General features: G+C 42.4%; 1 protein-coding gene across 2 annotated transcripts in view; it reads left to right on the forward strand.

The window, feature by feature from the left end:
• The window catches only part of smtnb (smoothelin b), a 347775-nt gene that overhangs the window by 262817 nt on the left and 58452 nt on the right, over positions 1-26506 (forward strand). For both annotated transcript variants that reach the window (XM_078227351.1, XM_078227352.1), the window contains exon 11: positions 21207-21377. In XM_078227351.1, the coding sequence (XP_078083477.1) occupies positions 21207-21377 (171 nt within the window). The remainder of the gene's footprint in view (positions 1-21206; positions 21378-26506) is intronic.

The following is a 26506-nucleotide window of genomic DNA, read 5'->3' on the forward strand; positions in this document are numbered from 1 at the left end:
AGGTACAATTTTGCCTTCAACAGTTACATAGGTAAGACAGTTACATGGGTAAGATGGGTATAGAGGGATATGGGCCAAACGTGGACAATTGGGACTAGTTTAGGGGTTTAAAAAAGGGTGGCATGGACAAGTTGGGCCGAAGGGCCTGTTTCCATGCTGTAAACTTCTATGACTCAAAATGGTCTCCCTCTGCACTGTAGGGATTCTATGAATATTCAACAACAGCCTTGTAATTCAGTGCAGCTTCTCTTCAAAAAGAGCAGATTCCATCAAAACAGAAGGTTGGCTGCAACTGGTGCTACACTTCTGAGCCAAGAGGCAGCCAGCAGCACTCCAGATGCTTGTCCATATTCTCTCTTCAGGTAAATGAGGTGGCAGCATCAAATTTACATGCTGCCCATCTCCACTGGAACTGCCATGAACTGGTTGTGAATTACTAATTTGTGACTGAAAAATTCGGCAATCCAACTTTTAACTTAAGATCTTTGGTCCTCCCCAAATTTCTTAACCACTTTCAAGTTTAGATAATAATGTTGTGAGATGTGAGCTTATGCCTGCTGTATTCTGCACAGTGGCAGGCCTCTTCATGGCTGCCATTACAGCTTGTGCCCTGCAGGTGGCTCCCACCTTTTGGGAACATTTGGGGTCACGAATTAGGTGCCATGATTGCCTCCAGCCCAGTTAGTGCATTTACATTGTTAGGGCCAAGGGAGAGAAGCAAACTGAACACATTTTATTTCCTCACCATCTCCTCCATAAGTAGAGATTTAATTTTTGAAATAGGCTGGGGCGTATTTCTCAAAATCTTCTGTTTGAGAAGTCAATTTTCATGTGACTTACAGAAAACTCTCTTCAGGGTTAAATCAGAAGCATTGTTAATTCAGACATTCAAACCCTGGTAGTGATCGTCACAACTACATGCACACAAGAAGTAGATAAGATAGAAAAGAGTTTTACAACTAGGAATGACTTAAAACAAAATAAAGATATGGGTATTAATTCACGTGAATTTCAGAGTCAAATGAGTGTTCCTTCACCAGCAGTTCAGGTGGGTTCAGCTAGCTGGAGACCAGAAACCTTACAACCCTTAAAATGTATTTGGATGAAATTTTGAAATACCATGAGATTCAGGGCTATGACACAGGTGCTGGAAAATGGATTTGCGCATCTTTAGTGGCAGCTATTGTTGGTGCAGGCTCGATGGGCCGAAGGGCCTTTTCTGCACTGTATGACTCTCTAAACCTCTATGGATACATTTGGGGTATGAAACTTACTGTGGGAGACGGGTCAAGGACAGTGGTGCTGCAGCTTTGAAATGCAATATTCTTTAATTGTGATTATTTTCAATGCCAATTACCCTATCCCTAACTACTGCATCCACCTTCACATTTGACCTCTTGGTGACCCTACAACTTCTTAATCTTACGTGGCTGATGCTATGTCAAGATGATCCCCCAGGATGCACACCCGGGGGTGGAGGTGGTCTGCTGTGTTCCGTGCCCCGTGGGCTTTGATGTCCTTGGCGGGCGTCCTCTGGAGAGCTGGGACCTGGGGGGCCCTGGCCGTCTTTTGGGTGTCACGGAAGCAGCCGTGCCACTCTGTTCTGCCCATTACCTGTGAGATGCACCGGTGTTAGGGAGGGGTGTTTTGGAGGGGCTGGAAACTGCCGGATTCTCACAGTTGGGGGGCCCTGGGATGGCCTTCAGCATTTCCTCCTCCCTTGGGGCAACATGGGCCTCTGGGACACTTGATGGAATGGAGTGGCAGCTGGAGTGAACTCCAGAAGCGTCTACATCATGTGGCGCTGCCGGTCCTGAAGGCCCAACATTGTCTGTACCATGGTGTGCAAGCCCAGTCAGCAATAGCCCTCAGAGCACCAAGCCTTAGACCCTGCCACCCATGGCTACCATTTCCTGCCCTAGGCTCTTCATTGCAGTCGCCATCCTTGCAGTGTTGGCCTGGATGCCATGCAATGTTGGCACCATCTCCTGCACCTGAATGCTGTGGGACTCCTCCAAGCAGCCTTGGAGTTGCCGAATGTTGCTGACACCCCCTCCTGCAGTCCCCGGTTCTGCTTCTGCATCTCCAGCAGCTTTGTGAAAACTGTTTCCAGTGGCTCGCCAATGGGCTGGGAGCCAGTTGTTTCCTGGGATCCAGCAGACCTCTGCCTGGTGTTCGGATGTTCCCGCCTCCACCCGACATGCATCAGCAGCTGTATGGTGCTCACCAGAAAGTGACTCTGAAGCCTGTCACACTCATTGAGGTGTGTGTTTCTGAGCTGGTGGATGCTGCAAGTGATGCCTGTGATACCTGGTTGGTGCTTTCCTCTGGATTTTCCTCCGAGGTGCGAGGGTCATGGGAGGGGAGCCGCGATTCCTGAGGGTCCGGCCTCATCAGGTGTTGCTCAAGACGCATAGTTTGATGCACGGGAGGGACAAGTATCTGTGCAGCTTGGAACTGGGCTCTGTCTCAAAAAATATAAGCCAAGCTTTGAAGCTACAGATTCCATCACAACAAAAGTAGACCATGGAGCTCGTCAAACCTGCTCCACCATTAAATATGATCATGGTTGATCTTGTACTTCAACTCCATTTTCGAACCAACTCCCCATATCACCCATTTCAAAAACTTGATAATTTTACTTGATACCATCTGATGTGTCACTCTTGTGTCCAGTGCATTAACGCAACATTTTCGAACTATCAAGAAATAATGGAGATGATTTTCCAGTCCTGTTTGGCGTAGATGTAAATCCTGTTATAGCCGCTAACTCTCACGAGAGGAGCACAGTGCCAGGGAAATCTCAGAATGAGATCATCCCTGTCGCCTGCTAGCAACGTAATCAGGTACACACCCACTGAGGGTGTAAACCATATTTCCTTATATGCAGAAACGGCTTTACGCCATAGCCTCTGGGTTCCCCATATGTTCTCTTCCCTGCCCTACTGATGTGACATCACGCTGGCGGGAATCACTGCAGGTTTCCAAAAACTGAGGTTGACACTGCTAGAGATGAGACCTCTAGGGAACCCCATTGGGGACTTCCCATTAAGAGGAGGGGTAATGCTTGCATTGTGGGGGGGGGGGGATATACCTGCATTGTGGGGGGAGGGGGCTTTGATGCCCCAATGCCAACGATGATGGGAGAGGGGCATTGTTAACTTCAATTGGAAAGGGTGCCCTGGTCTCTGTGGTGCCAGCCTCTTTAGGCCCTGCTGCTCAGGAATGATGGCATAAAAAACGCCACTTGGCTTTTTTTTTGTTAGAAGATCTGGAGTGAAAAACTGCCTGTTTCTCGGGGGAGAAACAAGCTAGTGTTCAGTCAGAATCCGACGCTTTGCCATTTATTGAAAAATTCCGCCCAATGTTTAAGACTGCCTGAAATGCCTTGTGCAATGGAGAACGGGGGGTTGACATACCAAACATTTGTCTACCTTGGTCCTGAAGATATTCAATGATGAAGCTTTCACAGCCATCTACGGTTGAGAATTCCAAATAGTCACATTCACAGGGCACATTTACATACATAAGGCTGCACAGTGGCACAGTGGTTAGCACTGCTGCTTCACAGCGCCAGGGACCCGGGTTCAATTTCCGGCTTGGATCACTGTCTATGGAGTCTGCACATTCTCCCTGTGTCTGCGTGGGTTTCCGCCGGGTGCTCCAGTTTCCTCCCACAGTCCGAAAGACGCGCTGGTTAGGTGCATTCGCCATGCTAAATTCTCCCTCAGTGTTCCTGAACAGGTGCCGGATGCTGGCGACTAGGGGATTTTCACAGTAACTTCATTGCGGTGTTAATGTAAGCCAACTTGTGACACTAATAAATAAACTTTAAAAACTTTTGAGTGAAGAACTTGTTCCTCATCACAGTCCTAAATGATTATTCCATTATTCCATAATCCTAAGATGGTGCCCCTATGTTTTTGATTCCCCAGCCAGTGGGGGAAAAAAACCTCTGTGTCTTTTCAAACCTCTTTACACAATCTTGTATTTTTTTTTGACATAACTCCTTTAACAGATATTTGTTTCTGTCCTGTAGCCACTTTTAAAAATGTATTACCATGGTTTATTCTGAGTATTTAGTGGCTTTTCATGTGGAACTTTGTCAAATGTCTTTTGGATATATGGGCATACCATGTCATAAAACTTTGCACAGTCCAATTGTGATGTCAGTTTTTGAAAGGTGGTGAGCAGATTGGTTAGGCATAATACTTCCCTTCCAATTCGTATTGATTACTAGGTTATTATCGTACAAATACTCAAGTTTATCACTTGTCATCAATGTAAAAGTACATAATTTTGTGATAATTGATTTGGAAATTTCTTATCCAATGCAATGTCATCATTGACCTACGATGGAGAAAGTTATTTTTAAGGAAGCATGTTTAAAATTCTTTTGTATTGACAAAAATAGTGTACTACTAAGCTTTGCAGATCGTAGGTTCGAGGTTTGATCTTGAATTTATCCTGAGTTTGCTGATTTCAGTAGCACCCCTACAATTGGCCCCAATACCCGTGGCTCCTGAGGGTATAATCCGCATGGTTCACGCTCATAATTATTATTGTTGCTTAATGGAATTTGTATGCAAGTCTGGTGAGGTCAAAAATATTTGTGATAACTCCATGTTCATGAACAGTCTGTCAATATTTACTTTCAAAAGTTCCGAAGTGAAAAATAATATCCTGGGCAAGTTGGAGATAAAGGTAGAAAATTTGAGAGAGAATCTTTTAGGTGTTGGTTACCATTTTGGATTAAAATTGTTGGGCTAATCAAAGTAAGGGGAGGGGGAGTATAAGATTATATCAGACAATTAATTTAAAAAAGTGTAAATTCTCGAATTCTTTATGATCTAATTTAAAGCGTTGTTGCAGTACATTCTTACTAACACAAAGTAAAAATACTTGAGTGCAAGGCAAATTTTACTGTGCAGTCGTTCACTTTCTCACGTGTCACCTGTCTGCTGTCAATTATTTGATTGCTGCTTTGCATCCTGTATATTTGGAAATACAACAGCTGATAAATGTGAAAACACTTCTGAGAAATTCTATTTAAGATCTGTGTTGACTGGGGAGTCAACGTGTAAATTGTTTGCCAATAGGGATAAAACATCATGGATAGGAGAAGGTTATGGAAATGGATATGGGTAACTAAAGATCATGCCATGGAAGAGCATATTTGCTTTTCAGTTGCTGTACCTTATCTTTGAATAATGACTTAGTAGTGCTTCAGCACTCTAAACTGTAGTGAAGTGTATATGTTCACATTTTGTTAGTATAATCCCACAAATGATGTCTGTCAAATATTTAAAAGCTATGTAATACTAGCCTTCTAGTATTAGCTTTGCAGGCTAATTTCATACTGTGAACATCGATGTACTGTAAATACAATTTTTGATACCCAAATTTTTAGGCAGAAGTAGGAGCTCCTTTTTACCCAGGTAATATTTTCAAAGGAAAATTGCATGTGTTTTGATGACACTTAGCATCATGGTCGGAACCTGCCCAAAAAAATTCTAAGACTGCGATCTTACCAGCTCATCCCGCCGGTTGATCGGCAAGGTGAGTAGGTAAGATAGGGCAAGAGGCAAAAAATCAGAATCATGCCCAGTTTTTCACCTCTTGCAATCCTACCGGCACTGATTTGACAGTGAAATTGACTTCACACCCAGAAAGGCCGCGAAGCCAATTTAAATATTTATAACATTATTTAAATGTCATTAGCGCTACCGTCCGGGCTCACTGGAATTCACCGGTCGAGGTGATCGTTGGGAGTAGCGATTGGAGGTTGATCAGTGGGGCCAGTGATCGGTGGGGGGAGGGAGTTGTTCAGTGGGAGTAGCAATCCGGGGGAGGAAGGGGTACTCTGGAGGTGTGGCAATTGCCGACTGGTAGCCAATCAAATAAAGCAGCACGATTTCTCTTGTTTTCATGTTTGTTCGGCACTTAGAGTTTTTTTCGTTAAATTCCGGCTGAGGCATCATAAAAGTCTGAATTCGAGAGGACTGCAATCTTCCGGCACTCGTCAGTTTTTTTGACAGCTGCAAGCTTTGTGCTGGGGGGGTGGGGGGGGGGTCTGCTGCAGAGAACCCGCCCCTGACAGTGCTGGCTCATGCTGGGATAAAAATTCTTGAATGTTGGCAGCCTCTTGGTATCTGACCTAAACTAGATATTCTGTATGTGGAAAGCTGGAGTTTCATTAGAATATGAGAAATAAGAGCCAGAGAAGGCAATACAACTCCCCAAGCCTTCACTACCATTTAATAAGATCATGACTGATCTCTGCCTCAACTCCACTTTTTCATTGATTTCCATTTCCCTTGATTCTTTTGGAGTCCAAAAATCTATCAATCTCAGCCTTGAATACACCCAATGACTTAGCAACCACAGCACCTTGGGTGCAGAGAATTCCAAGCATTAACAAACTTCCAAGTGAAGAAATTCTTCTTTATCTCAGTTCAAAATTGCCTTTTTCTTGTCTGGAGGCTATGTCCCTTAGTTTTACACTCTCTCGCCAGGAGAAATAGCCTTTCAACATCTACCCTTTCAAACTCTCTCAGAATCTTTTATTTTTCAATGAGATCATCTCTCATTCCTTTAAACTCCAGAATATATAGGCCTATTCTACTCAATCTCTGCTCATAAGACAATCCTGTCATCCCAACCGTTAATCTAGTGAACCCGTGTTGCTTCCCTCTTCGGCAAGTATATCACAGTATCTCCAGGTGTGTGGAGCCAAAATTTTATTCATCACAACAAGACTTTCTTATTCTTATACTTCAACTCCCTGCAAGAAAGACCACCAAAATCATTTGCCTTAATAATTGCTAGCTGTGCCTTCAAAATAAGGGCTTTTTTGTTAACTAAATCAACCTGAATATCAGCATTAATTGTTTCCCTCCTTTTTAAAAACATTCTGTTTTCCTACAACATGAATAACCACACATTTCCCTCATCGTACTGTTTTTGCCACCTTCTTTCGAATTCATGTAACCTACCTATGTTTTTTTTATAGACATTATGCTCTGCTCACAACTTACTTTCCCATTCATCTTGTTTATCAAACAGTGTTCCTTGCCATACTGAAACAGTTCGTGTCTAAATACAGCAAGACTGGACAATAATCCAGGCTTGGTCTGACAAGTGGTGAGTAAGATTTCCGACACACAGGTGCCAGGCATTGACTATCTCTAACAAGAGAGAATCTAACAATCACGAGCAACATCCTGGGGATTACCATTGACCGGAAACCTAACTGGACTAGCTATGTCAATAATGTTGCTACAGTGCAGGGCAGAGACTAGGAATCCTGTGGCAAGTAACTCACCTCCTGACTCTCTAAAGACTGTCCACAATCTACAATGTCAGGGGTGTGATGGAATGCTCTTCCTTTGCCTGGATGAGTGCAGCTCCAAAAATACTTAAGAAGCTTGATACCAGTCAGGACAAAACAGCCCACTTGATTGCTACACATTCCACAAACGTTCACTCGCTCCACTGACATACAGTGGCAGCTGTGTGTACCACCTATAAGATTGACTGCAGGAACTCATCAAGGTTCCTTAGGCAGCACCTTCCAAACCCATGATCACTACCATCTAGAAGGAGAATGGAAGCAGATACAATGGGGACTGCACCACCTGGAAGTTTCCCTCCACTTACCATCCTCACTTGACAATATATTGTCATTCCTTCATTATCGCTGGATCAAAATCCTAGAAGTCCCTCCCTATTTCAGCACTGTGGGTGTACCTACACCACATGGACTGCAGCAGTTCGAGAAGGCAGCTCAACACCATCTCCTCGAGGACAATTAGAGATGGACAATAAAGGCTGGTCTAGCCAGCAAAACCTACTTTCCTTGAATGTATTTGAAAATAACTAATACAGCCTGTCAAACTGAAAAGCACCCACTTATCCCTACTTTGTTTTCTGTCCTTTAACCTATCCTCTACCACACTAATATGTTACCCCCAACTCCATGAGCCCTTATTTTGCACAAGTTAGCTATTCCACTGTAAAGGCAGCTTGATTATGTTCTTGCCCTTTCTCCATAGCATGACTCACTGGATAGTGATCAGGAACAGAAACCTTTGCTGAATGTTTCTTCTCTGTAGCTTGCAGTTATGGAAACCAATTGTACTTTCTAATTATTGCCAACTTCGCTGCAATCACACGACCTGCACAGTCCTGATAAATGCGAAGTGATGCATTTTGGTAGAAATAATGTAGGGAGGAGCTATACGATAAATGGCAGAACCATAAAGGGTGTAGATACGCAGAGGGACCTGGGTGTGCAAGTCCACAGATCCTTGAAGGTGACGTCACAGGTGGAGAAGGTGGTGAAGAAGGCATATGGCATGCTTGCCTTTATAGGACGGGGCATAGAGTATAAAAGTTGGGGTCTGATGTTGCAGATGTATAGAACGTTGGTTCGGTCGCATTTGGAATACTGCATCCAGTTCTGGTCGCCACACTACCAGAAGGACGTAGAGGCTTTGGAGAGAGTACAGAGGAGGTTTACCAGGATGTTGCCTGGTATGGAGGGGCTTAGTTATGAGGAGAGATTGGGTAAACTGGGGTTGTTCTCCCTGGAAAGACGGAGGATGAGGGGAGACTTAATAGAGGTGTATAAAATTATGAAAGGCATAGATAGGGTGAACGGTGGGAAGCTTTTCCCCAGGTCGGTGGTGACGTTCACGAGGGGTTATAGGTTCAAGGTGAAGGGGGGGAGGTTTAACACAGATATCAGAAGGACATATTTTACACAGAGGGTGGTGGGGGCCTGGAATGCGCTGCCAGGCAAGGTGGTGGAGGCGGACACACTGGGAACGTTTAAGACTTATCTAGACAGCCATATGAACGGAGTGGGAATGGAGGGATACAAAAGAATGGTCTAGTTTGGACCAGGGAGCGGGGCGGGCTTGGAGGGCCGAAGGGCCTGTTCCTGTGCTGTATTGTTCTTTGTTCTTTGTTTGTTTGTTACATTTTCACACAGTAATCAAATTTTGAACACTAGTTAATACAGGACTAGTTGTCATTTAGTGTAAAGAAAATAAACTATAAATGCAGGGATAGCAATAAGTAATGTTTGAATAGTATTCCCATCATAAATTGAAACATTTAAAGTTATTTTTAAAAATTGTTTAATTGAGTTCCTGTATGTGTAAGTGGAGCGTGGCACTTAAATGGTTAATATCTGTGTTTGTAGTTTTCAGTGTTTCAGTCTGTCGTAGATTGAGACTTTCAACAAACTGTCCTGCCGTGTCCTTATGCTAGGTCAGTCACTCCAGCTGTCAGTTTTTTTTTGTCTGTTGCTGCTTTGGATGCTCATTGGCTAGTTTACCAGCCATCGAAGCCAATAGCATTTATTTGTCCCACAAGAGACCTAAAATTAACTTTCTGTCAAGACAATGTATTTAAATATAGGCCTAGCTGTTGGATTTGTTGCAAAAGTGACCTTAAAAGCTTTTGTGCATCTAGACCATGCAATTGGATTGCTGCTGGAACTGAACTTTGTTACTTAAGCGCATGTGCGGAAGTTTAGACAAAATCAGTGACCATATCTGGCATTGCATGTCTGGTGTGAACAGAACACGTGTTCCCCTTTGTATATAAAGAGAAGTTTAGAAACCACTTTACATCTGTCAGCATGCCTGGTGTCAACATTGAGAACTTAAAGAACGAAAACCTTCACTCCCTCACCACTGTGGTTGGGGACTTTGAAGATACATTGCGCAATGCAGTGAAGGAGATCCACATTGATCTGCAAGTTTTCAGGAAAGTGGTAAATGGACAGGTGGAAGAAGTCACCAACCAGATTCTGCCTCTGGCTACCACTGTGAATGACTTACGAGAAGAGAATCTGCAGCTTAGGGTGGAACAACAGATATTGGCACAGCAGGTCGAGGCATTAACTAAGTTTCTAGGGCTGGAAAAAAATGAAGATTTGGTGGCACATCCTCCAACTTTTGCAAGCACCCGGAGGTTGTCCTCCTCAGGAACAGTTCACCTCTCCAGAAGCAACAGTTTGGTTAGTATGAAAGCAAATTTCAATTGCTTTCTGCAGTATAATGAAAGAAATTTCAGCCATTCTATTGATGTTGATGTTGAGCACTATCTAGACAATATATTATTATAATATATCATAATATTGAAATTATTATTTTTCAACACCGATAAAGAGCAAAGAAATAAGGGAGTAATAAACCATTGTCAAAAAACTCAAAACCATAATGTACATCCAACCAATTGGACGGAGGTGTAAGCATGAAATTGCACGATAAAAAATACACTGGTTCCCCAATCCAGCCAGTCGTACCCACAATAGCAGTAGGTTGAAACTGTCCACTCCAGGGAAGTGGAAAGGAAAAAGTGAGTGTAACAACTTTCAATATATTGAGAGATAAATTTTTAGTCTCTGGTTTACCTTTTTCAAACAACTAGTTCCATGTGTGCAGTGGAATCCTCTAGTTGCTTCTGGGACAGGAGAATGCATTATCACCAGCCTCCAATTTCCTGAAGTTATAATGAATAAGATATTCTTACCAATAGGACACCATGATCTATACTGAGGTTATGGGTCACAGCCATGATGATGACTCAACTGTCCTCCGCCTTCCTGGGATAGGGGAGGGGTAAAGTACTGGGCATGTAGTGACATTTGCAGGAAGGTCCACATATCTGGACATGGTTGAAAATTGGCGCAGAATTGACTGTGATACTCCCACTTTCTGAAAAGCCTGTCCACATGCATCATTGGGTCCACAAATAAAGAATGAGTTTTTGAGAGCTGGGTACACGATGAAAATGTAATTATTTCCAGTTTTAGCCCTTTTTCTTCCTGAAGGCATGGAATTCATTCTGGTGTAGTTCAATTAAAACTTGTTAAAGCTTGATTAAAAACTATGAAATCAACGGGTGAACAAACAATTGAGGAAATTGTCTGACCATTGTGCGTATATTATACTCAGTACACAATATAATCTGATCTAATTTCTTTATGATAAACATCCTTTGATTAATTATTGTTAAACTCCTGCATGTCTATACATTGAATACTGCTTGTGCATTTTTATTAGTTAAACTCTTAACTAAGTTTAGAAGAATGTTCTTCTTTGGAAAATGTTATTTTTCAGGCCGCACACAAATAATCTTTAGTCTCCTCTGAGGAGATTTGGATCAGCAATAGTCAATATATAGACATGTTAGGTCCGTTAGGCCCTTATGCAAGCATTTTTTTACTTAAGTTAGTTCAAGAACCAGTATACGTTCGTGTTTACTTACCTGAAAGTTCAATTGTCATTAGAAAGACAGATGAGATTTGATTTTTGATGTGGGTTCTTCATGGCTAGAATAATCTGTTTAAGGCTGAGATGAGCAGAAATTTCTCCACTTAAAGGTTTTGAATTTTTAAATACTTTACCTAGGAGATCTGTAGATGCTTAGTCATTGAGGTATTCAGATAGATTTTTGGGAATTAAAAGATCTGAGGATTGTGCATTGTCAAAGTATTCCCAACAAATAAGGCATTGATGACATTGTGTGAATTCTAATAATTCACTCCTTCTTCCTTCTCTACGTCTGTTCGTTCCTCATTCTGACTATTTTTCCTATTAGATTCTGGAGCTGAATTTTATGTACTTTCATGTACCTGTGCAAATTGATTGGGTGGGATTTTGCAAACCACCCCTCCCCCAGCATGTTTTGCAGAGGCCGGTGACGGGATCATCCGGTCCCATCGCTGTCAACGGGTTTGCCCATTGGCACCCTCCACCACCAGGGAACCTGCAGTGGCGAATTGGCGGCAGGACAGGAAGATCCAGTCGTCGGGAATGGCTGGGAAATTCCAACCATTGCGTCAGCTGTGGCTTTGTTGGTAGCCCACTTATCTCTTAAAGCTCTGAATCTCGGCTGATACCTCAGTGAAATACTGATAAAGCCTCAATTTTTAAAATTTTTTAATGGTATGTGTCTAGTCCAGCATTTATTGCCCATCCCTAGTTGTCTTCAGAAGGTAGTGGTGATCTGTCTACTTGAACCATTGCAGCCTTTTGGATGTATGTACATCCACAGTGCTGTTAGGGAATGAATTCCAGGATTTCAACCCAGTGACAGTGAAGGAATGGCGGCGATGCATTTGCAAGTCAGGATGATGAGTGACTTGGAGGGGAACCTCCAGGTGGTGGTGTTCCCAGGTATCTGCTGCTCTTGTCCTAGATACTAGTGGTTGTAAGTTTGGAAGGTGCTGCTTAAGGAACCTTGGTGAGTTTCTGCAGTGCATTGTGTAGATGGTACACATAGCTGCCATAGTTTATCGGGGGTTGAGGGAATGAATGTTTGTGGAAGGAGTAGCAATCAAGCAGGCTGTTTTGTCCTGGTTGGTGTCAAGCTTTTTGAGTGTTGTTGGAGCTGCAGTCATCCAGGCAAGAGGAGAGTGTCCCATTACATTCCTGACCCATGCCTTATAGATGGTGGACAGGCTTTGGGGAGTTAGGAAGTGAGTTACTCACTGCAAGATTCCTAGCCTTTGACCTCTTCTGCTAGCCACAGTATTTACATAGCTAGTCCAGTTAGGTTCCTGGTCAATGGTAACCACCAGGATGTTGATAGCGGGAGATTAAGGGATGATATTGCCATTAAATGTCAAGGGGCAATGGTTAGATCATCTCAGAGCTGACGAAGGATCATTCAGACTCAAAATGTTGGCTCTATTCTCTCTCCACAGATACTATCAGACTTGCTGAGATTTTCCAGGTTTTTCTGTTTTTGTTTGTGTTCATCTTTGTTCTCCAATAACGTAGCACTTCATTGAAATTTGCTTTGTGGCACATTAGTTAAATGTTGATGGGGGGCTGTGACTAACAAGTCAGAGTTTTGCTACATTTAGATTGCTTAGGAATTTCTTGGTGTACACCTAACATGTATTGGTTGTACTGTTGTACAGCAGAGGGAGGTGGACGATGTCTGATTTTTAAACCCTAACCAGAATGATATCAGTCAGTAAGTACAAGAACATGGATGTTAACCACATTCTACAGTATCCTTGTGGTTTTTGTGTGTCATTAATAATAATTGCTGCATAAGTATTTCTTTTATTTTAATTGGGTCATTTTTGACCCACAGTACGTAAATACTGGGTGACATTATTATTGATGTGGAGATGCCAGCGTTGGACTGGAGTTTTAACAACACCAGGTTAAAGTCCAACAGGTTTATTTGGTAGCAAATGCCATTCGCTTTCGGAGCGCTGCTCCTTCGTCAGATGGAGTGGAGTCAGATGGAATGGCTTGAGAGCAGATATCCACTCCATCTGACGAAGGAGCAGCGCTCCGAAAGCTAATGGCATATGGTACCAAATAAACCTGTTGGACTTTAACCTGGTGTTGTTAAAACTCTTACTGTGACGTTATTATTACCATTATTATCGTGGACCATGGAGTCCAGCACTGAGATGATAGCAAAGCAAAATACCTGAGTTCTGACTTTGCATACATTTATCTGGAGTTTCATACTAAAGATGTAGCCAGACACAGTTTACATTGGGAGAAGCTACAAGCAGTTGTTTGGCATTTGTTAACTTGGGGAGAATGATGTTCTATTATCTAAGCTATGTATGACATGCGTAATTCAAGAGGTGCATTCTATTATAATGAAAGCCAGCCAGATGGTAGTGATTTTCAAATTGTGTTACAGTTACAGAGTATATTAACCTTGAGAAGCATATTTGTTTGCTTAATAAAGCTGGTTCTGAAATTTATAGCTTTTAACGAGTTCTTATATGATTTTTAACATATGTTTGTGTTTTAATTAAGAGGTGCAAATTGGAATGCAACTGCTTTTCAGATGTTAGCACTGTCAAAGTAAAACAATTATTGTTCTGAAACATTATTGCCATGAATAAAAATGTATTCCAAATGTTTGACTAACATATTTCATTTAAAAATCATGTACAAGACTCGCAGAACCATAGAATCCCTACGGTGCAGAAAGAGGCTATCCGTCCCATCGAATCTGCACTTACTCTCCAAAAGAGCATCCCACCCAGGGCCTCCCCTTCACCCTATCTCCATAACCCTGCGCATTTACCATGGCTAATCCACCTAACCTACACTTCTTTGGACACTAAGGGATAATTTAACATGGCCAATCTACCTAACCATTTGGACTGTGGGAGGAAACTGGACCACCCGGAGGAAACCCACACAGAGAGGGAGAGAACATGCAAACTCCACAGACAGTCACCGAAGGCTGGAATTAAACCTGTGAGCTTGGCGCTGTGAAGCAGCAGTGCTAATCACTGTGCAACCCCCTGCTGTGTGTTCTGCGGCGGCAGAGGTGACTCGCCATTAGCTGTCAGCAGGATCTTCCGGTCCTGCTGCTGTCAACAGGGTTTCCCATTGTTCGTACCTTCCTCGGCCAGGGAAGGCGGGGCGGGGGTGGCCTGTGTGGTGGTCACCGCCACCAGGACCTGAAGATCCCGTTGGTGGGAATGGCCAGAAAATCCTGCCCATATCTCCCTTTATCTTTAAAGCATGATATCAACATGTCCAATAGTAACATTGCTTATCCTTAATTGTCACTCTGTGTTTGTACAGTTTATGTTAATTTGGAAACAAAAATTTGATAAGTGCTTTTCTTTCCCTTCTCATCTGAGGCCATGTCTCATGAGAAGTACAATGCCACCATTGTCAGTAGAACTCAGTAAAGTGAAATGTTTTAAATGAGGGAGTGTGTCTTGGCTGAAGATTTTCAGAAAAGCTGAGGAAACCAGAATACTATTTTCCACTGATTTTGTAGAATCTCTGTAAAAGTTCCAGTGAATGAGTGAGACAATCTCCATGGAAATAAATGTGAGCATGCTATTCAATTTTGGGTGTCATTAGGGCTGAGCTCAATCCTGTCACAGTAAACATCAGTACACAAATATTTTGCAGCAAAGTTTCTGTGAAGTGACAAGAAGAGATACTGCAAGTTGGTTTTTCTCTCACCTAAATCCAGCAATGGAGACCAATTGTGACATTCTCACCATGGAAAGGCAGTGATCATCTAATTCAGGACATATTGGAGATCAAACCTGTTACCTTTCTGGTAGATGGCTTATTGTTGCTCCCTTTCTCAGCCTTTATTGTATGGTTAGAATCTGTAGAGGATCATATTGATCACTTTGGATGTTTTCTGCACGTTAGTGTGTGCATAGTTGTCTTGTGAGTTGCAGTTGTTAATGTTCTATGACTTAGACTTTTTAGCTTTAGGCTTTTCAGAGAAGTAAAGACCTACTGGAAAATGTTTGTTTGGCACGTTTTAAGCACAGAAAATGCTTTTCAATGGCTAAATTTACAAATTTCTGATAGAAATTTTGTTAAATTTTATTTTTATTTTATAACAAACGTTTTTTCTATAGCTAGCATTTCAGATCGAAGTTGGTGGTGAAAATTGTTTCCTAAAAATGTTTTGAGCAATTTGATTAGTTTGCCTTTTGATCAATAGCGATTATTTGGTAAATGTTAATTTTTTAATTCATTATTTTATCAGCTTCATTTTTGATCGTCATCATTCTGGCTTGCTGACTTATAAATGGACTACTTGTTCAGTCTTCGTTGTTTTGTGAATATGAAACCCAAATTAATTGGGTGCAAATGTGGCACAGGTTTCTTTAAGTGTAATGGATAAATTGGATCCTAGAGATACTGCAGCTGATTTTTATTTCCATTGCTTTTTAGAAGTAGATGCAGAAACAGCATAAGGGAGGATAAAATGGAACTAAAGAGTTTAGGGCTTTGACTGCTTTATAGTTACCCAGTAGTCTGTTCCCACAGAAACCTCTGGTTTGCAGGAGCTGCACAGATGATACAAGAGTTTTTCTTTTGCGCACTGCCACAACTGTATTACCCAGATGCCCTGCTGAAATAACCAGGTGCATGACGCAGCATAAAGGCCCAAGCATCCACTACATCAGGTACTCATTGCCTTGTCTTGAAGAGCCAACTACTGATCCAACATAGAGCTTGATGCTGACAACTTGCAACTATCTATCAACGTCACTTACTTCTTATGTTGGGGGTACACTTAGAGCATACAATTCAGAAGAAAAACATGCACACAGTATGCTTTAACTAAGGATAAATACCTGGATAAAGCGCTTTGCTCTTTCATTCCATTGTGCAGTTATGTTCAAGTAAAATTAACTTTGCCACTGCACAATATGGGCATTAGCAGATTTATGTTGCCGTGTAAGAGTCAGCACCTTGGAGAAAAGAGGAGTGGAATGAGATATACAGTAAAATCTCTGTTATCTTGCACTGTACCAACCTGCATATTCTACTAACTGAAATTCTGGGCTTGGGTCTGCTTTTTGATTGGAATGCGTAATATTTATTGATGGTCTGTCCTCACTCCAGTCTCAGCTTCCATAACACTCTATAGCACCATTTCCCCTCAGCATCATTCACTCCGTTTGTGTGCTCCTATAACCCTCCATCCTATTAAGTCCCATGTACTACTCTCCAGAATCGGTTGCATTCTTGGACACATGCATCTCCATCAGGCACTGTCACCTCAGCACCTCACTCTACCGCAAGTCCACGGAAAAAACACCACAGCAAAAAACCGCACTAACCTCGGCAACGTCTGCAAGTTGTGCCGGGTCATTGACATGGATACTACCATCACACATGAGAACACCGCCCACCAGGTACACAGTACATACTCATGCGACTCAGCCAACGTTGTCTACCTCATACGCTGCAGGAAAGTATCTCCCAAGGGTACATCGGCAAGACCATGCAGAGTGAGATCCAGAAGCCTTGCCGTCCTCTGGCGCTGACACTCGTGGATTCCCACCTGTGCCTGCACCATGCACTCGAAGACCTGCATCATGGCGAATATCTCCTGCCATGTGGAGTGCATGTCCTGCACAAAGGTCTCCACTGAGGTTACCAATGTCTCTGTGCTGTCTTCAATGCACTGCAGTGATGGAACCATCTACTCGGATAGAAGACGATGAGACTCTTCCAATGGGAACTTGAAGGAGGGCTGTTGTCACCCCTTCTTGATACTCGCATCTCTGCCTTTGCAGCTCCATCAGCTGTGGGATGACCAGGTCCAGAAGCATATCATTGGCAGGGACTCAGCGGACTACTGGGCTCTGGCATCCCTCTGAGTACCGGTTTCCCTGGGACTCACTGCCTCCGCCTGCTGTTGATCTTCAGCTGTGAGTGACCCAGAAGCGATCCTACTTATTGGACCCACCAAGGTGTGAGTATCTGCTCTAGTGGTGGGTGCGGGTGACAGCTGTGACGCCTCTTTGGCGGTGGAGTTGGAGAAATCCCCCTCTGAATAGCTGGAGCCCGGTGGGGCCAGAGGGCACGAGGATGGTGCGGCCAGATCCGCTGGCCGGCCTACAGGAGAAGGGACATGGCATCAGTACATTACAGCGGATATGGAGGGAACAGTGATTACTCATTTGACACTTGAGGAATGATAGCATATGTGTAGAGGATCCTCACGTTTCTCTGCTGCCCTCACTTGATCAGCAGCGCAGGCATGCTCTTCCTCCTCTCTGGCTCTAGGTTGAAGGCTTGCTTCTCAAAACATGTGAGGGTTCTCAGCTCGGACTCCAGCTTGCTGCATCCGCTGATGCCTGTTATGGTTGAGTTTGTCCTGCAATGACACGGATAGGGAGAATGTAGGTGGGAGTATTGACTTTCATCTTCCAACACTGTTGCCCCATCCTCTTCTGGAGTGCACTTGCACTCACAAGGGCTGCCACTGCATCCCAGGTGAGGGTGGGACTCTGCTGGAAGGCCGTTTCATGGAGCGGGTGTAGATTGTGTCCCGCCTCTGCTCCACACCATCAGCATCCTTGTGAGGGCTCCCTCTGAAAAGCATGGTGCTGCCTTCTCGCCGGCCATGTCCTGCGGTCACTGTGAAACAAGTGCTAGGGAGCCATTTATATGCAGCTCTCCAGTGCTTGCAGCAGTTAAGTCATTGCGGGGTGGGTGAATCAGAGGGAACACGCCGCTGGAGCAGCGTGAAATTCATGGGCATAAAAATTATTGTTAATGAGGCATAAGATTTGGCCTGAAAACATGCTGGCGCCGTTAGCGGAAAGCACTCAATTTTTCACGCTGGAACCAAAACTCTGCCATTTTATGTTAAGATTTCACCCGATGGCTACCTGCTCTCATTATCTGAACAATATCTGTCCTGTGGGCCTCCTGGTTCCCTGTGCATAGATGATCCCTGTCTTCCTGATAACTAAAAATAGAGTAGAATGTATTTTGAAGAGCAGTAAAATATTCTCACCTGTTTGAAGAGCTTGTTATCTATATTGGAATGCCACCTGGGAAAAGAGAAGCAGTTACCTAAGAATCCAGGCTATACTGGGATTCAGTTGATTGATACGTTTTGATGAAATTTAGAAAGCAGTAGATTCAGTCAGCTCAACTTGACTTTGATTTAGAGACCAATTGGAAGCCTCTAAACCAAAGAAGGTGCAGTTCTTTGCCACTTCAATCTGGCGCCTGACGAGAAACTGATGCATATTTAAGAAGGATTGGGATTGTGAGACTGACTGAGTGGTTTTACTGTAGCTGAGTTCAAATGAATGCATTTGGTAAAAAGGTAATTGCAAGATTATGTGGAAAATAAACAAATTAAGATTAGACACTGGAGATACCAGTTTCCATGGATGATTAAGGTACGTAATATTACTCCTTCTGGGTTCAATAATGTGAAATTCACCTTTAGATTTTCACTATAAACTGGTAGTCATTTTATTTTAATCAAAGCATTATTCAATTCTGTTTTGTAACTAAACTTGGATACTCGGTTGTTATTTCAGTCCATAGGTAAAGTGTTCCACAATCCAAACTGAAAGAACAAACTATATAATTGACCAGTATTTATGGAATCCCTGTATACATCAATAGTGAAGGAACCTAAAAGCATCTATTGATGCTAAATGTGTATATTATATCAATCTAATATAGGCTTGTGAAGTATATCTGTTATGTTCTGACCAGATACGGACAATTCGGTAATAACAAGTATATGAGAGTATCGGCAGTGTGATTTTGTAAACCATCATTTTTTCTTCTAAAATCAAATACATTTAAGGAATGGTGTTTTTTCAACTCTTATTCTCATGAGTTTACTTCTACCTGCTATCTATTCTCAAGGTAATGATTTTTCCTCTGGTAAAGTCTTACAAGCAATGAATGTTTCTGGGATGTTCTGCAAATGGTTTTCTTCATGCCAAGGCTGTGAATGTCAGCAAGATATTTTTTTCACAGCGCTCCATTGTTCAGCTTAATCTTCTCATCTGAGTCCACACACAACTATTTCCAACGGAGTTTGTTGCATGGTAATCTTGAGTAAAGAGCCCAGCTATCTAGCTTTTTCTAATCTAGGGATACAAAAACCATATGCGGTGTCCCTAACATAGCTTGCGTAAAGCTCAGCTAATTTAGCAAAGACGCATTTACACATTATGGTAAATATAGCACAAAATTTATTTTAGAAAATGGTAGAGGATAAGGAGACTTGTCTGTAAGGAGTATAATGGAATACTGCCTTCTAATCAAGTATCCAACTGACTTTCACGTTTTGTCATAAAGTGAAACAGTGATTTATAACTTTGACACCATGATAACATGACTTTCAAAATCATGATGGCTTATTGTACAATAATTATTATCTTGTGAAGCTTATCGAGGGTTAGTCCTGGTAGAAGTTGACAGCCAGTGCACTCCTTGAGGTTGTTGTATGGCAACACTTCCACTGAAGGATTGGCAATTTTGATGAAACTGCTACAAGCATATCTGGTGTAATTACTGATCAATAATGCTGGTGGCATGAATTAGTAGGATATTTTTGGTGCAAGTGTTGACACAGATGTGATGTAGAGCAAAGCAGCTGCCTGCATTGCTACAGTGAATTAAGCCAAAAAAAGTTCCAGTTTATCATACGAGAGCCCCTTGTTTCTTTGTTGTCTATTTTAATACTGGCAGCAAGGCTGACAAACATTGCTAAAGGGTCATGCTGATATTTAAGTGTGTGAATTGGCACAGACTCAGAAGATGCTTTTTGTGGTACTGCTTGTATTACATATTAAATTCTTAAAAGAAGTATTGTCCTAATGTTTCGATTAAAAAATTGGGTCAATGATGAGATAAAAGATAAAAATCAAGTGTTCTATAACCACTGCAAATGACTATTTGAGTTTGCTTTAAATCTACTAATTTCCAGTTCAATATTCATCGAGCACACATGCCACTTAAAAATAATATTTTACATTTGCGCTGAGTTCAATAAATGTATGTTCCCCATCATTTTGGCTGAGCATTGTAACTATATATTTGTAGAATGAAAGCCACACTATTGGAAATGATGTTCTGAGTTGGAATAATTATGGAAATTAAGAGAAAATACAAATTTTAAATTCATCCTGAAGTTCTCAGAACCCACGGTAGTTTCACACAGTCCTTAATTTTGACTTGGTGAGAGTTTGTCCAGGTAGGCATAACCACTTATATTAAACTATTTGCTTTGGTCAATGTGAGAAGGTTTGAGCAGGAACTTTCTGTGAGTTATGATATACAAGCCACCATGATTTTGAATCCAATTCATCTGTCAACTATTTTTTCTGAAGTATTAATCCACTTAAAGTAAAAAGGTTTAAGTCTTTGTTGAAATAACAGTGAGGGAATTTGATGGAAATGCATTAAGCATTAATATAACATCATTTATAGTGCAGTGATTTCCAGGCTTTAGGGTTTCATTTATTAACCTTACCATGATTATTGCTGTGATTTGAAGAGAAATCTTTAATTTGCTTATTCATCCTACCAACTAACTCTAAGTGTTTGCAACAAATTGAAGAAAATTATAATTAACAAAACATTCTTATACTGCTAGTTATGTTTGGTTTTATAGCTAGTTTGATGTGCAAATACTGAATAGTTTGAAATTTGCAATATGCTTTGGGAATAGGTTGGAATTTCACTATAGATTAACAAATCAACAGAAATAAATGAAAAAAACCATGGTTATTATAATTCTTTGTCAATGGTTGGTTTTCCCAGGGAATTCTGATGATGGAGCGCTCTGCTGAAGGCCATTTTTTATTCAGGCTATTGAATTTGAAATGCATCAACGTTTGCACCAGACAAATGAAGTAAAAGAAACCTGTTTATTTGTCTTTGCAGATGGACACTGAGCCAGTGATAACTGAAGCAGCCCAATCGGTACAGCAGTTTGAGGTTATTTTACCCAATGGTATGGAGGAGAAAGAGAAGGAGAATGCGAAAGAGGGAAAAAACAAACCCAGTTTGGAGGATTTGAGTGCTATTGAAGATGAAGAGGTCCTGGACAAAATGGTATGTGTCCATTATAGAAACTATGGGCAGAATTTTACAGTTCCCACCAGCAGGTTTGCCTCACCAAATTCTCTATGTGGCTTTCCTGCTGCCCTCCACTTGGTAGGAGTAATTTACACACCCCCGAGCAATCTTTTCAAAATGGGGCACAGTATAAACCAAGAAATAATGAGGGCTTGTGAGAAGGGCACATCAGTAATCATGGGTGATTTTAATATGCACATTGACTGGATTAATCAAGTTGGTTAAGATAACCTTGAGGGAGATTTCATATAGTGTATGAGGGATTGTTTCTTAGAGTGATATATTATGGAACCAACCAGGGAACAGGCATTTTAGATTTAGTGTTATATACCGAAGAAGGATTGATAAATAATCTTGTTGTCAAAGATCCTCTTGGAAAGAGTGATCACAGCATGCTAGAATTTCAGATTCAGATTGAGCGAGAGAAGACAGAGTACCATTCTAAAGCTTTAGTGTTGGGCAGAGGTAATTATACAGGCCTGAGGAAAGAATTGGCCCAAGTATATTGGGCACAAATAATTGAGGGCAGGACAGTTGAGGAACAAGGGCAGATGTTGAGGGAGATATTGAATACCTCTCAATTAAAGTATGTTGTCGAGAGGAAGAGGAATTGTAAAAGGAAGAAAAACATTCTATGGCTAGACAAGGAAGTCAAAGAGGACATAAAGACAAAAACTAGGGCATACCAAACTGCAAAAGCTAGTGGCAAGCTGGAGGATTGAGAGAACTTTAAGGTTCAGCAAAAGGCTACTAAAAATAGACTCAAAAGAGCTAAGATGAACTATGAAAGGAAACTAGTAGAAAACATCAACACAGATACCAAAAGCTTCTTCACTTATATAAAGAGGAAGAGAATAGCTAAGGTAAATGTTGGCCCTTTAGAGGATGATACTGGTGAGATATTAATGGGAAACACAGAAATGGCAGACACTAAACCAATATTTTGCCTCTGTTTTCACAGTAGAGAATAATGAAGATTTTCCAAAAACTGTAGTTAATGTAGAGCAAATTGGTGCAATAACCTTCACTAGGGAGAGGGTATTGAATAAATTAATGGAATTAAAGACAGATAAGTCTCCAGGACCTAATGACCTGTACCCTAGGGTATTAAAGGAGGTGGCAGCAGAGATGGTGGATACATTAGTTGTGATATTTCAAAATTCCTTGGATTCTGGTAATGTCCTGGTGGATTGGAAACACGCTAATGTGGCGCCCCTATTCAAAAAGGGAGAGAAGCAAAAAGTAGGAAACTATAGGCCAGTTAGTTTGACCTCTGTGGTGGGGAAGTTGCTGGAATCAATCATTGAGGAGGAGATGATTGAGCATTTGGAAAGACAAAGCTCAATCCACCATTGTCATTTTGGTTTTATGAAGGGAAAGTTATGCTTGACAAACTTGCTTGAGTTCTTGAAGACGTAACCAGTGGATAATGGGGACCCTATAGATGTGGTATATCTAGACTTCCAGAAGGCTTTTGACAAAGTGCCGCATAAAAGACTGAACCAGAAGGTGAGATCGCAGGGGATTGTGTGTAGAGTACTAGATTGGATTGAAGATTGGCTGACTGACAGAAAGCAGAGAGTCGGGATAAATGGGTCCATCTCTGGCTGGCAAAATGTAACTGGTTGGGTGCCGCAGAAGCCAGTCCTTGAACCTCAACTGTTTACAATCTGCAAGTAGGGACAGAGTGTGACATAGCAAAATTTGCGGATGATACTAAAATAGGTGGGCAAGCAGGCAGTAAAGAGGATATAAAGATTCTACAGATGGAGATAGATAGGCTAGGAGAATGGGCCAAAATTTGGCAGATGGAATTTAATGTGGATAAGTGTGAGGTTATCCATTTTGGCAGAAAAAATAGGCAAATTATTAGCTAAATGGAAAGCAGATTCAAAATGCATCTGGGCCGAGGGATCTGGCTGTCTATGTTTATGAATCACAGAAAGTCAGTATGCAGGTGCAGCATGTAATCAAAAAGGCAAATGGGATTTTGGCATTTATTGCAGAAAGACTGGAGTATAAAAGTAGTTGTTGCAATTGAATAGGGTGTTGGTGAGACCACGTCTGGAATATTGTGTCCAATTTTGGTCTCTTTATTTAGAATCATAGAATCCTACAGTGCAGAAGGAGACATTCGGCCCATTGAGTCTGCACCGACCACAATCCCACCCAGGCCCTATCCCCATAACCCCATATATTGACCCAAGCTAGTCCTCCTGACATTAAAGGGCAATTTAGCATGGCCAAATCCACCTAACCCGCACATCTTTGAAGTGTGGGAAGAAACCAAAGCATCCGGAGGGAACCCACGCAGATACTGAGAGAATGTGCAAACTCCACACAGACAGTGACCCAAGCCGGGAATCGAACCCGGGTCCCTGGCACTGTGAGGCAACAGTGATAACCACTGTGCCATTGTGGCACCATTAAGCTTGATTAATGTTTCTGCGTGGTTTCAAACCGGGGACCTTTCACATGTTAGGTGAATGTGATAACCACTACACTACAGAATCAACTAACTAACATCCTTTGAGGAAGGATGTGGTGGCATTGGAGGCAGTTCAGAGGAGGTTCGCCAGATTGATTCCGGGGATGAACGGGTTGACCTATGAGGAAAGATTAAACAGTTTGGCCTTGTACTCGCTGGAGTTTAGAAGGATGAGAGGAGATCTGATCAAGGAATGTAAAATTTTAAAAGGGATTGATAAAGTAAATGTTGACCAAATGTTTCCTCTTATGGGGCAATCTAGAAGAAGAGATCACAGGTATAGGCTGAGAGGTGGTAGATTTAAAACTGAGATGAGGAACTAATCCTCGCAGGGGGTGGTGAATTTGTGGAACTTGCTGCCCCATAGAGCAGGGGAGTCTCAATTATTAAATGGTTTCAAGAAGGAGGTAGACATATTTCTAATAAAAAAAAGGGAAAGAGAGATATGGGGAACAGGTGGAGAGGTGGATTTGAGACCAGGGAAAGATCAGTCATAATGTGATTGATTGAATGGCACAGCAGGCTCAAAGGGCTGAACCGGCCTACTTTTACTCCTAATTCCTGTGTTACTAATACTGGACCTACCCACAATTTTAAGGGGTGGGGGGCTGGAGAGGGGGTGGGGTCGGCGAGGTCTATGTGGCCCACCCATTCTCACCCCGACTGAGGCCCTTAATTAGACATTAAGAGCCACTTCCCATCTGTCTCAAGTATGAGGCTAGCAGAGGGAACTTGAAGTGGGTGAAACCCTGCTTGGGCTGTGGGTAGGGTGATGAGGCAGCAACTCCCTCCTTTCCAAATTAGGTGACCCCATGACCATCCCACCACTATGGCTGCTCTCTACCCCTGGCCTCCCCATCAAGATTCTCACCTTCCTCTCCACATCTGCCTTGGGCTTCAATTTCCTCCCTGCCAGGAGCACCCTGACTCTTCATGTGGTCCAGTTCTTGGAATCTGGGGTTTGCTTGTAATCCTAGTCCTAGCCACTGATGCTGCTACGATTACAGAGCTGCTAGTGAATCTAATTGGTTGACAACTCTCTGACATGGATTTTCCACCTGAGCAAGGGGGTGGAAGCTCTGTCTCTAGCCAATTAACCGACCAGAGGAAAATGGATGTGGTTGCTTCAATTAGTGAGTATGTGAGAATCCCACCATCTGAAAAATCTTGTCCCATGATAGACAACACAGAATAGTTAAGAGTAATTGATTTTAATTGGTTAATTATATTGTACCACTGGTGGAATAGTTTTTGAGTGATTTGTTTCACCCACCAGTGAACCAATTATTCAAATACGCTAAGTAGGGGGAAACTGAAGGTCTGTCTCTGTGGCCCAAAGCAAAATACTAATCTAAACTTTGACTTCTGAACCAAACCATTGAACTAAATGATTACTATCCCAAATCATTCAAATGTCTTTTCAGTATTTACTTTCGAAAAGTTTTGTTGTACATTTAAAAACTGGCGAGTGATGATTTTAGACGAAAATTAGCTGCTTTGTGTTTTTTAAGTATATGACTGTTTGGAATTATATTGCACAGGAAAAAGTCCAGAGTTTTTTTACTGGAATGTTACACGCCGTTGTGAAATTATTGTTTGATCTACTGATTATTTATATTTTTTTCATTTAAGTTATCAAAAGTTTTAAAAATCATTTAGCTACATCAGTTGAATACACTTGATCTTATTTGCTCCTAAATATGCAGTTGTACCCCACATTGTACAAACCATTTAGAACTTTCGACATTTGGCACTTACAGTAAGATCAGGAGAAAATAAAATTCTAATCCAGTGGGGGTGTTATTGACTTAGTTACTAAATGGTACTGCCAGTCTTTAACAAGTTGTAAAACAATTGGGGTGCGATCTTACTGGCTCGCTGCGCCAGTCGATCAGCATTGCGCGCCGGGAAGCTTGCAAGGCCAAAAATCCAATTTGTACCGGGCATGAATCGGCTTGGTATCACCCCAGCCCTGTTTTGTCGGCGAGAATGGCTTTGTACCCGGAAAGGATTGACTTAATTTCAGTACTATTAGCGAATCCGGGACAGCTGCTTCCACCCTTCCAGAAGCTTCCCACCTTTGCCAGCCTCGTCACGCCGGCAAGAATCACTACTGCCCTGGGCACCATCTCCACACCATAGGTGTGTCAGGGACAGTGCCAAGGGAGTGTGGCCTAAGTGGGGGTGGAGCCTTGGGAGTGGGGTTATGATGGGCGGTTATGCAAGGAGAAAGCTCTGCAGGGAGGAGTTGTATAAGGGGGAATCCTTGCAAGTGGAGTGGTTGGCGAGGGAGGAGCTCTGCAAGGGAGTGGTCAGCAAGGGGGGGGGGCCATTGGCAAGGGTTGAACTCTGCAAGAGGTGTGGTTGGCAAGTGGGGGATTGGCAAGGGGAGGAGGAGTGCAAAAGTGGTGGACGGAGTGCAGGGGTGGACCAAGGAGGGGGTCATGATGGGGGTGGGGGACATGTTGGGGGTCCGCTGATTTCACCGGCACACGTAGGCCCCCCATCCCCGGTACATAGCTCCCAGCTGTCAGAAAAAACTGACGGAGTGTTGAAAGATTGTGGTGCCGAGCTAGCCCAAAAGACCAGCATGGAGGACTCCCGTTTTAGAATTTTT

Source organism: Mustelus asterias, chromosome 13 (assembly GCF_964213995.1).
Source record: "Mustelus asterias chromosome 13, sMusAst1.hap1.1, whole genome shotgun sequence".
Lineage (NCBI taxonomy): Eukaryota > Metazoa > Chordata > Chondrichthyes > Carcharhiniformes > Triakidae > Mustelus > Mustelus asterias.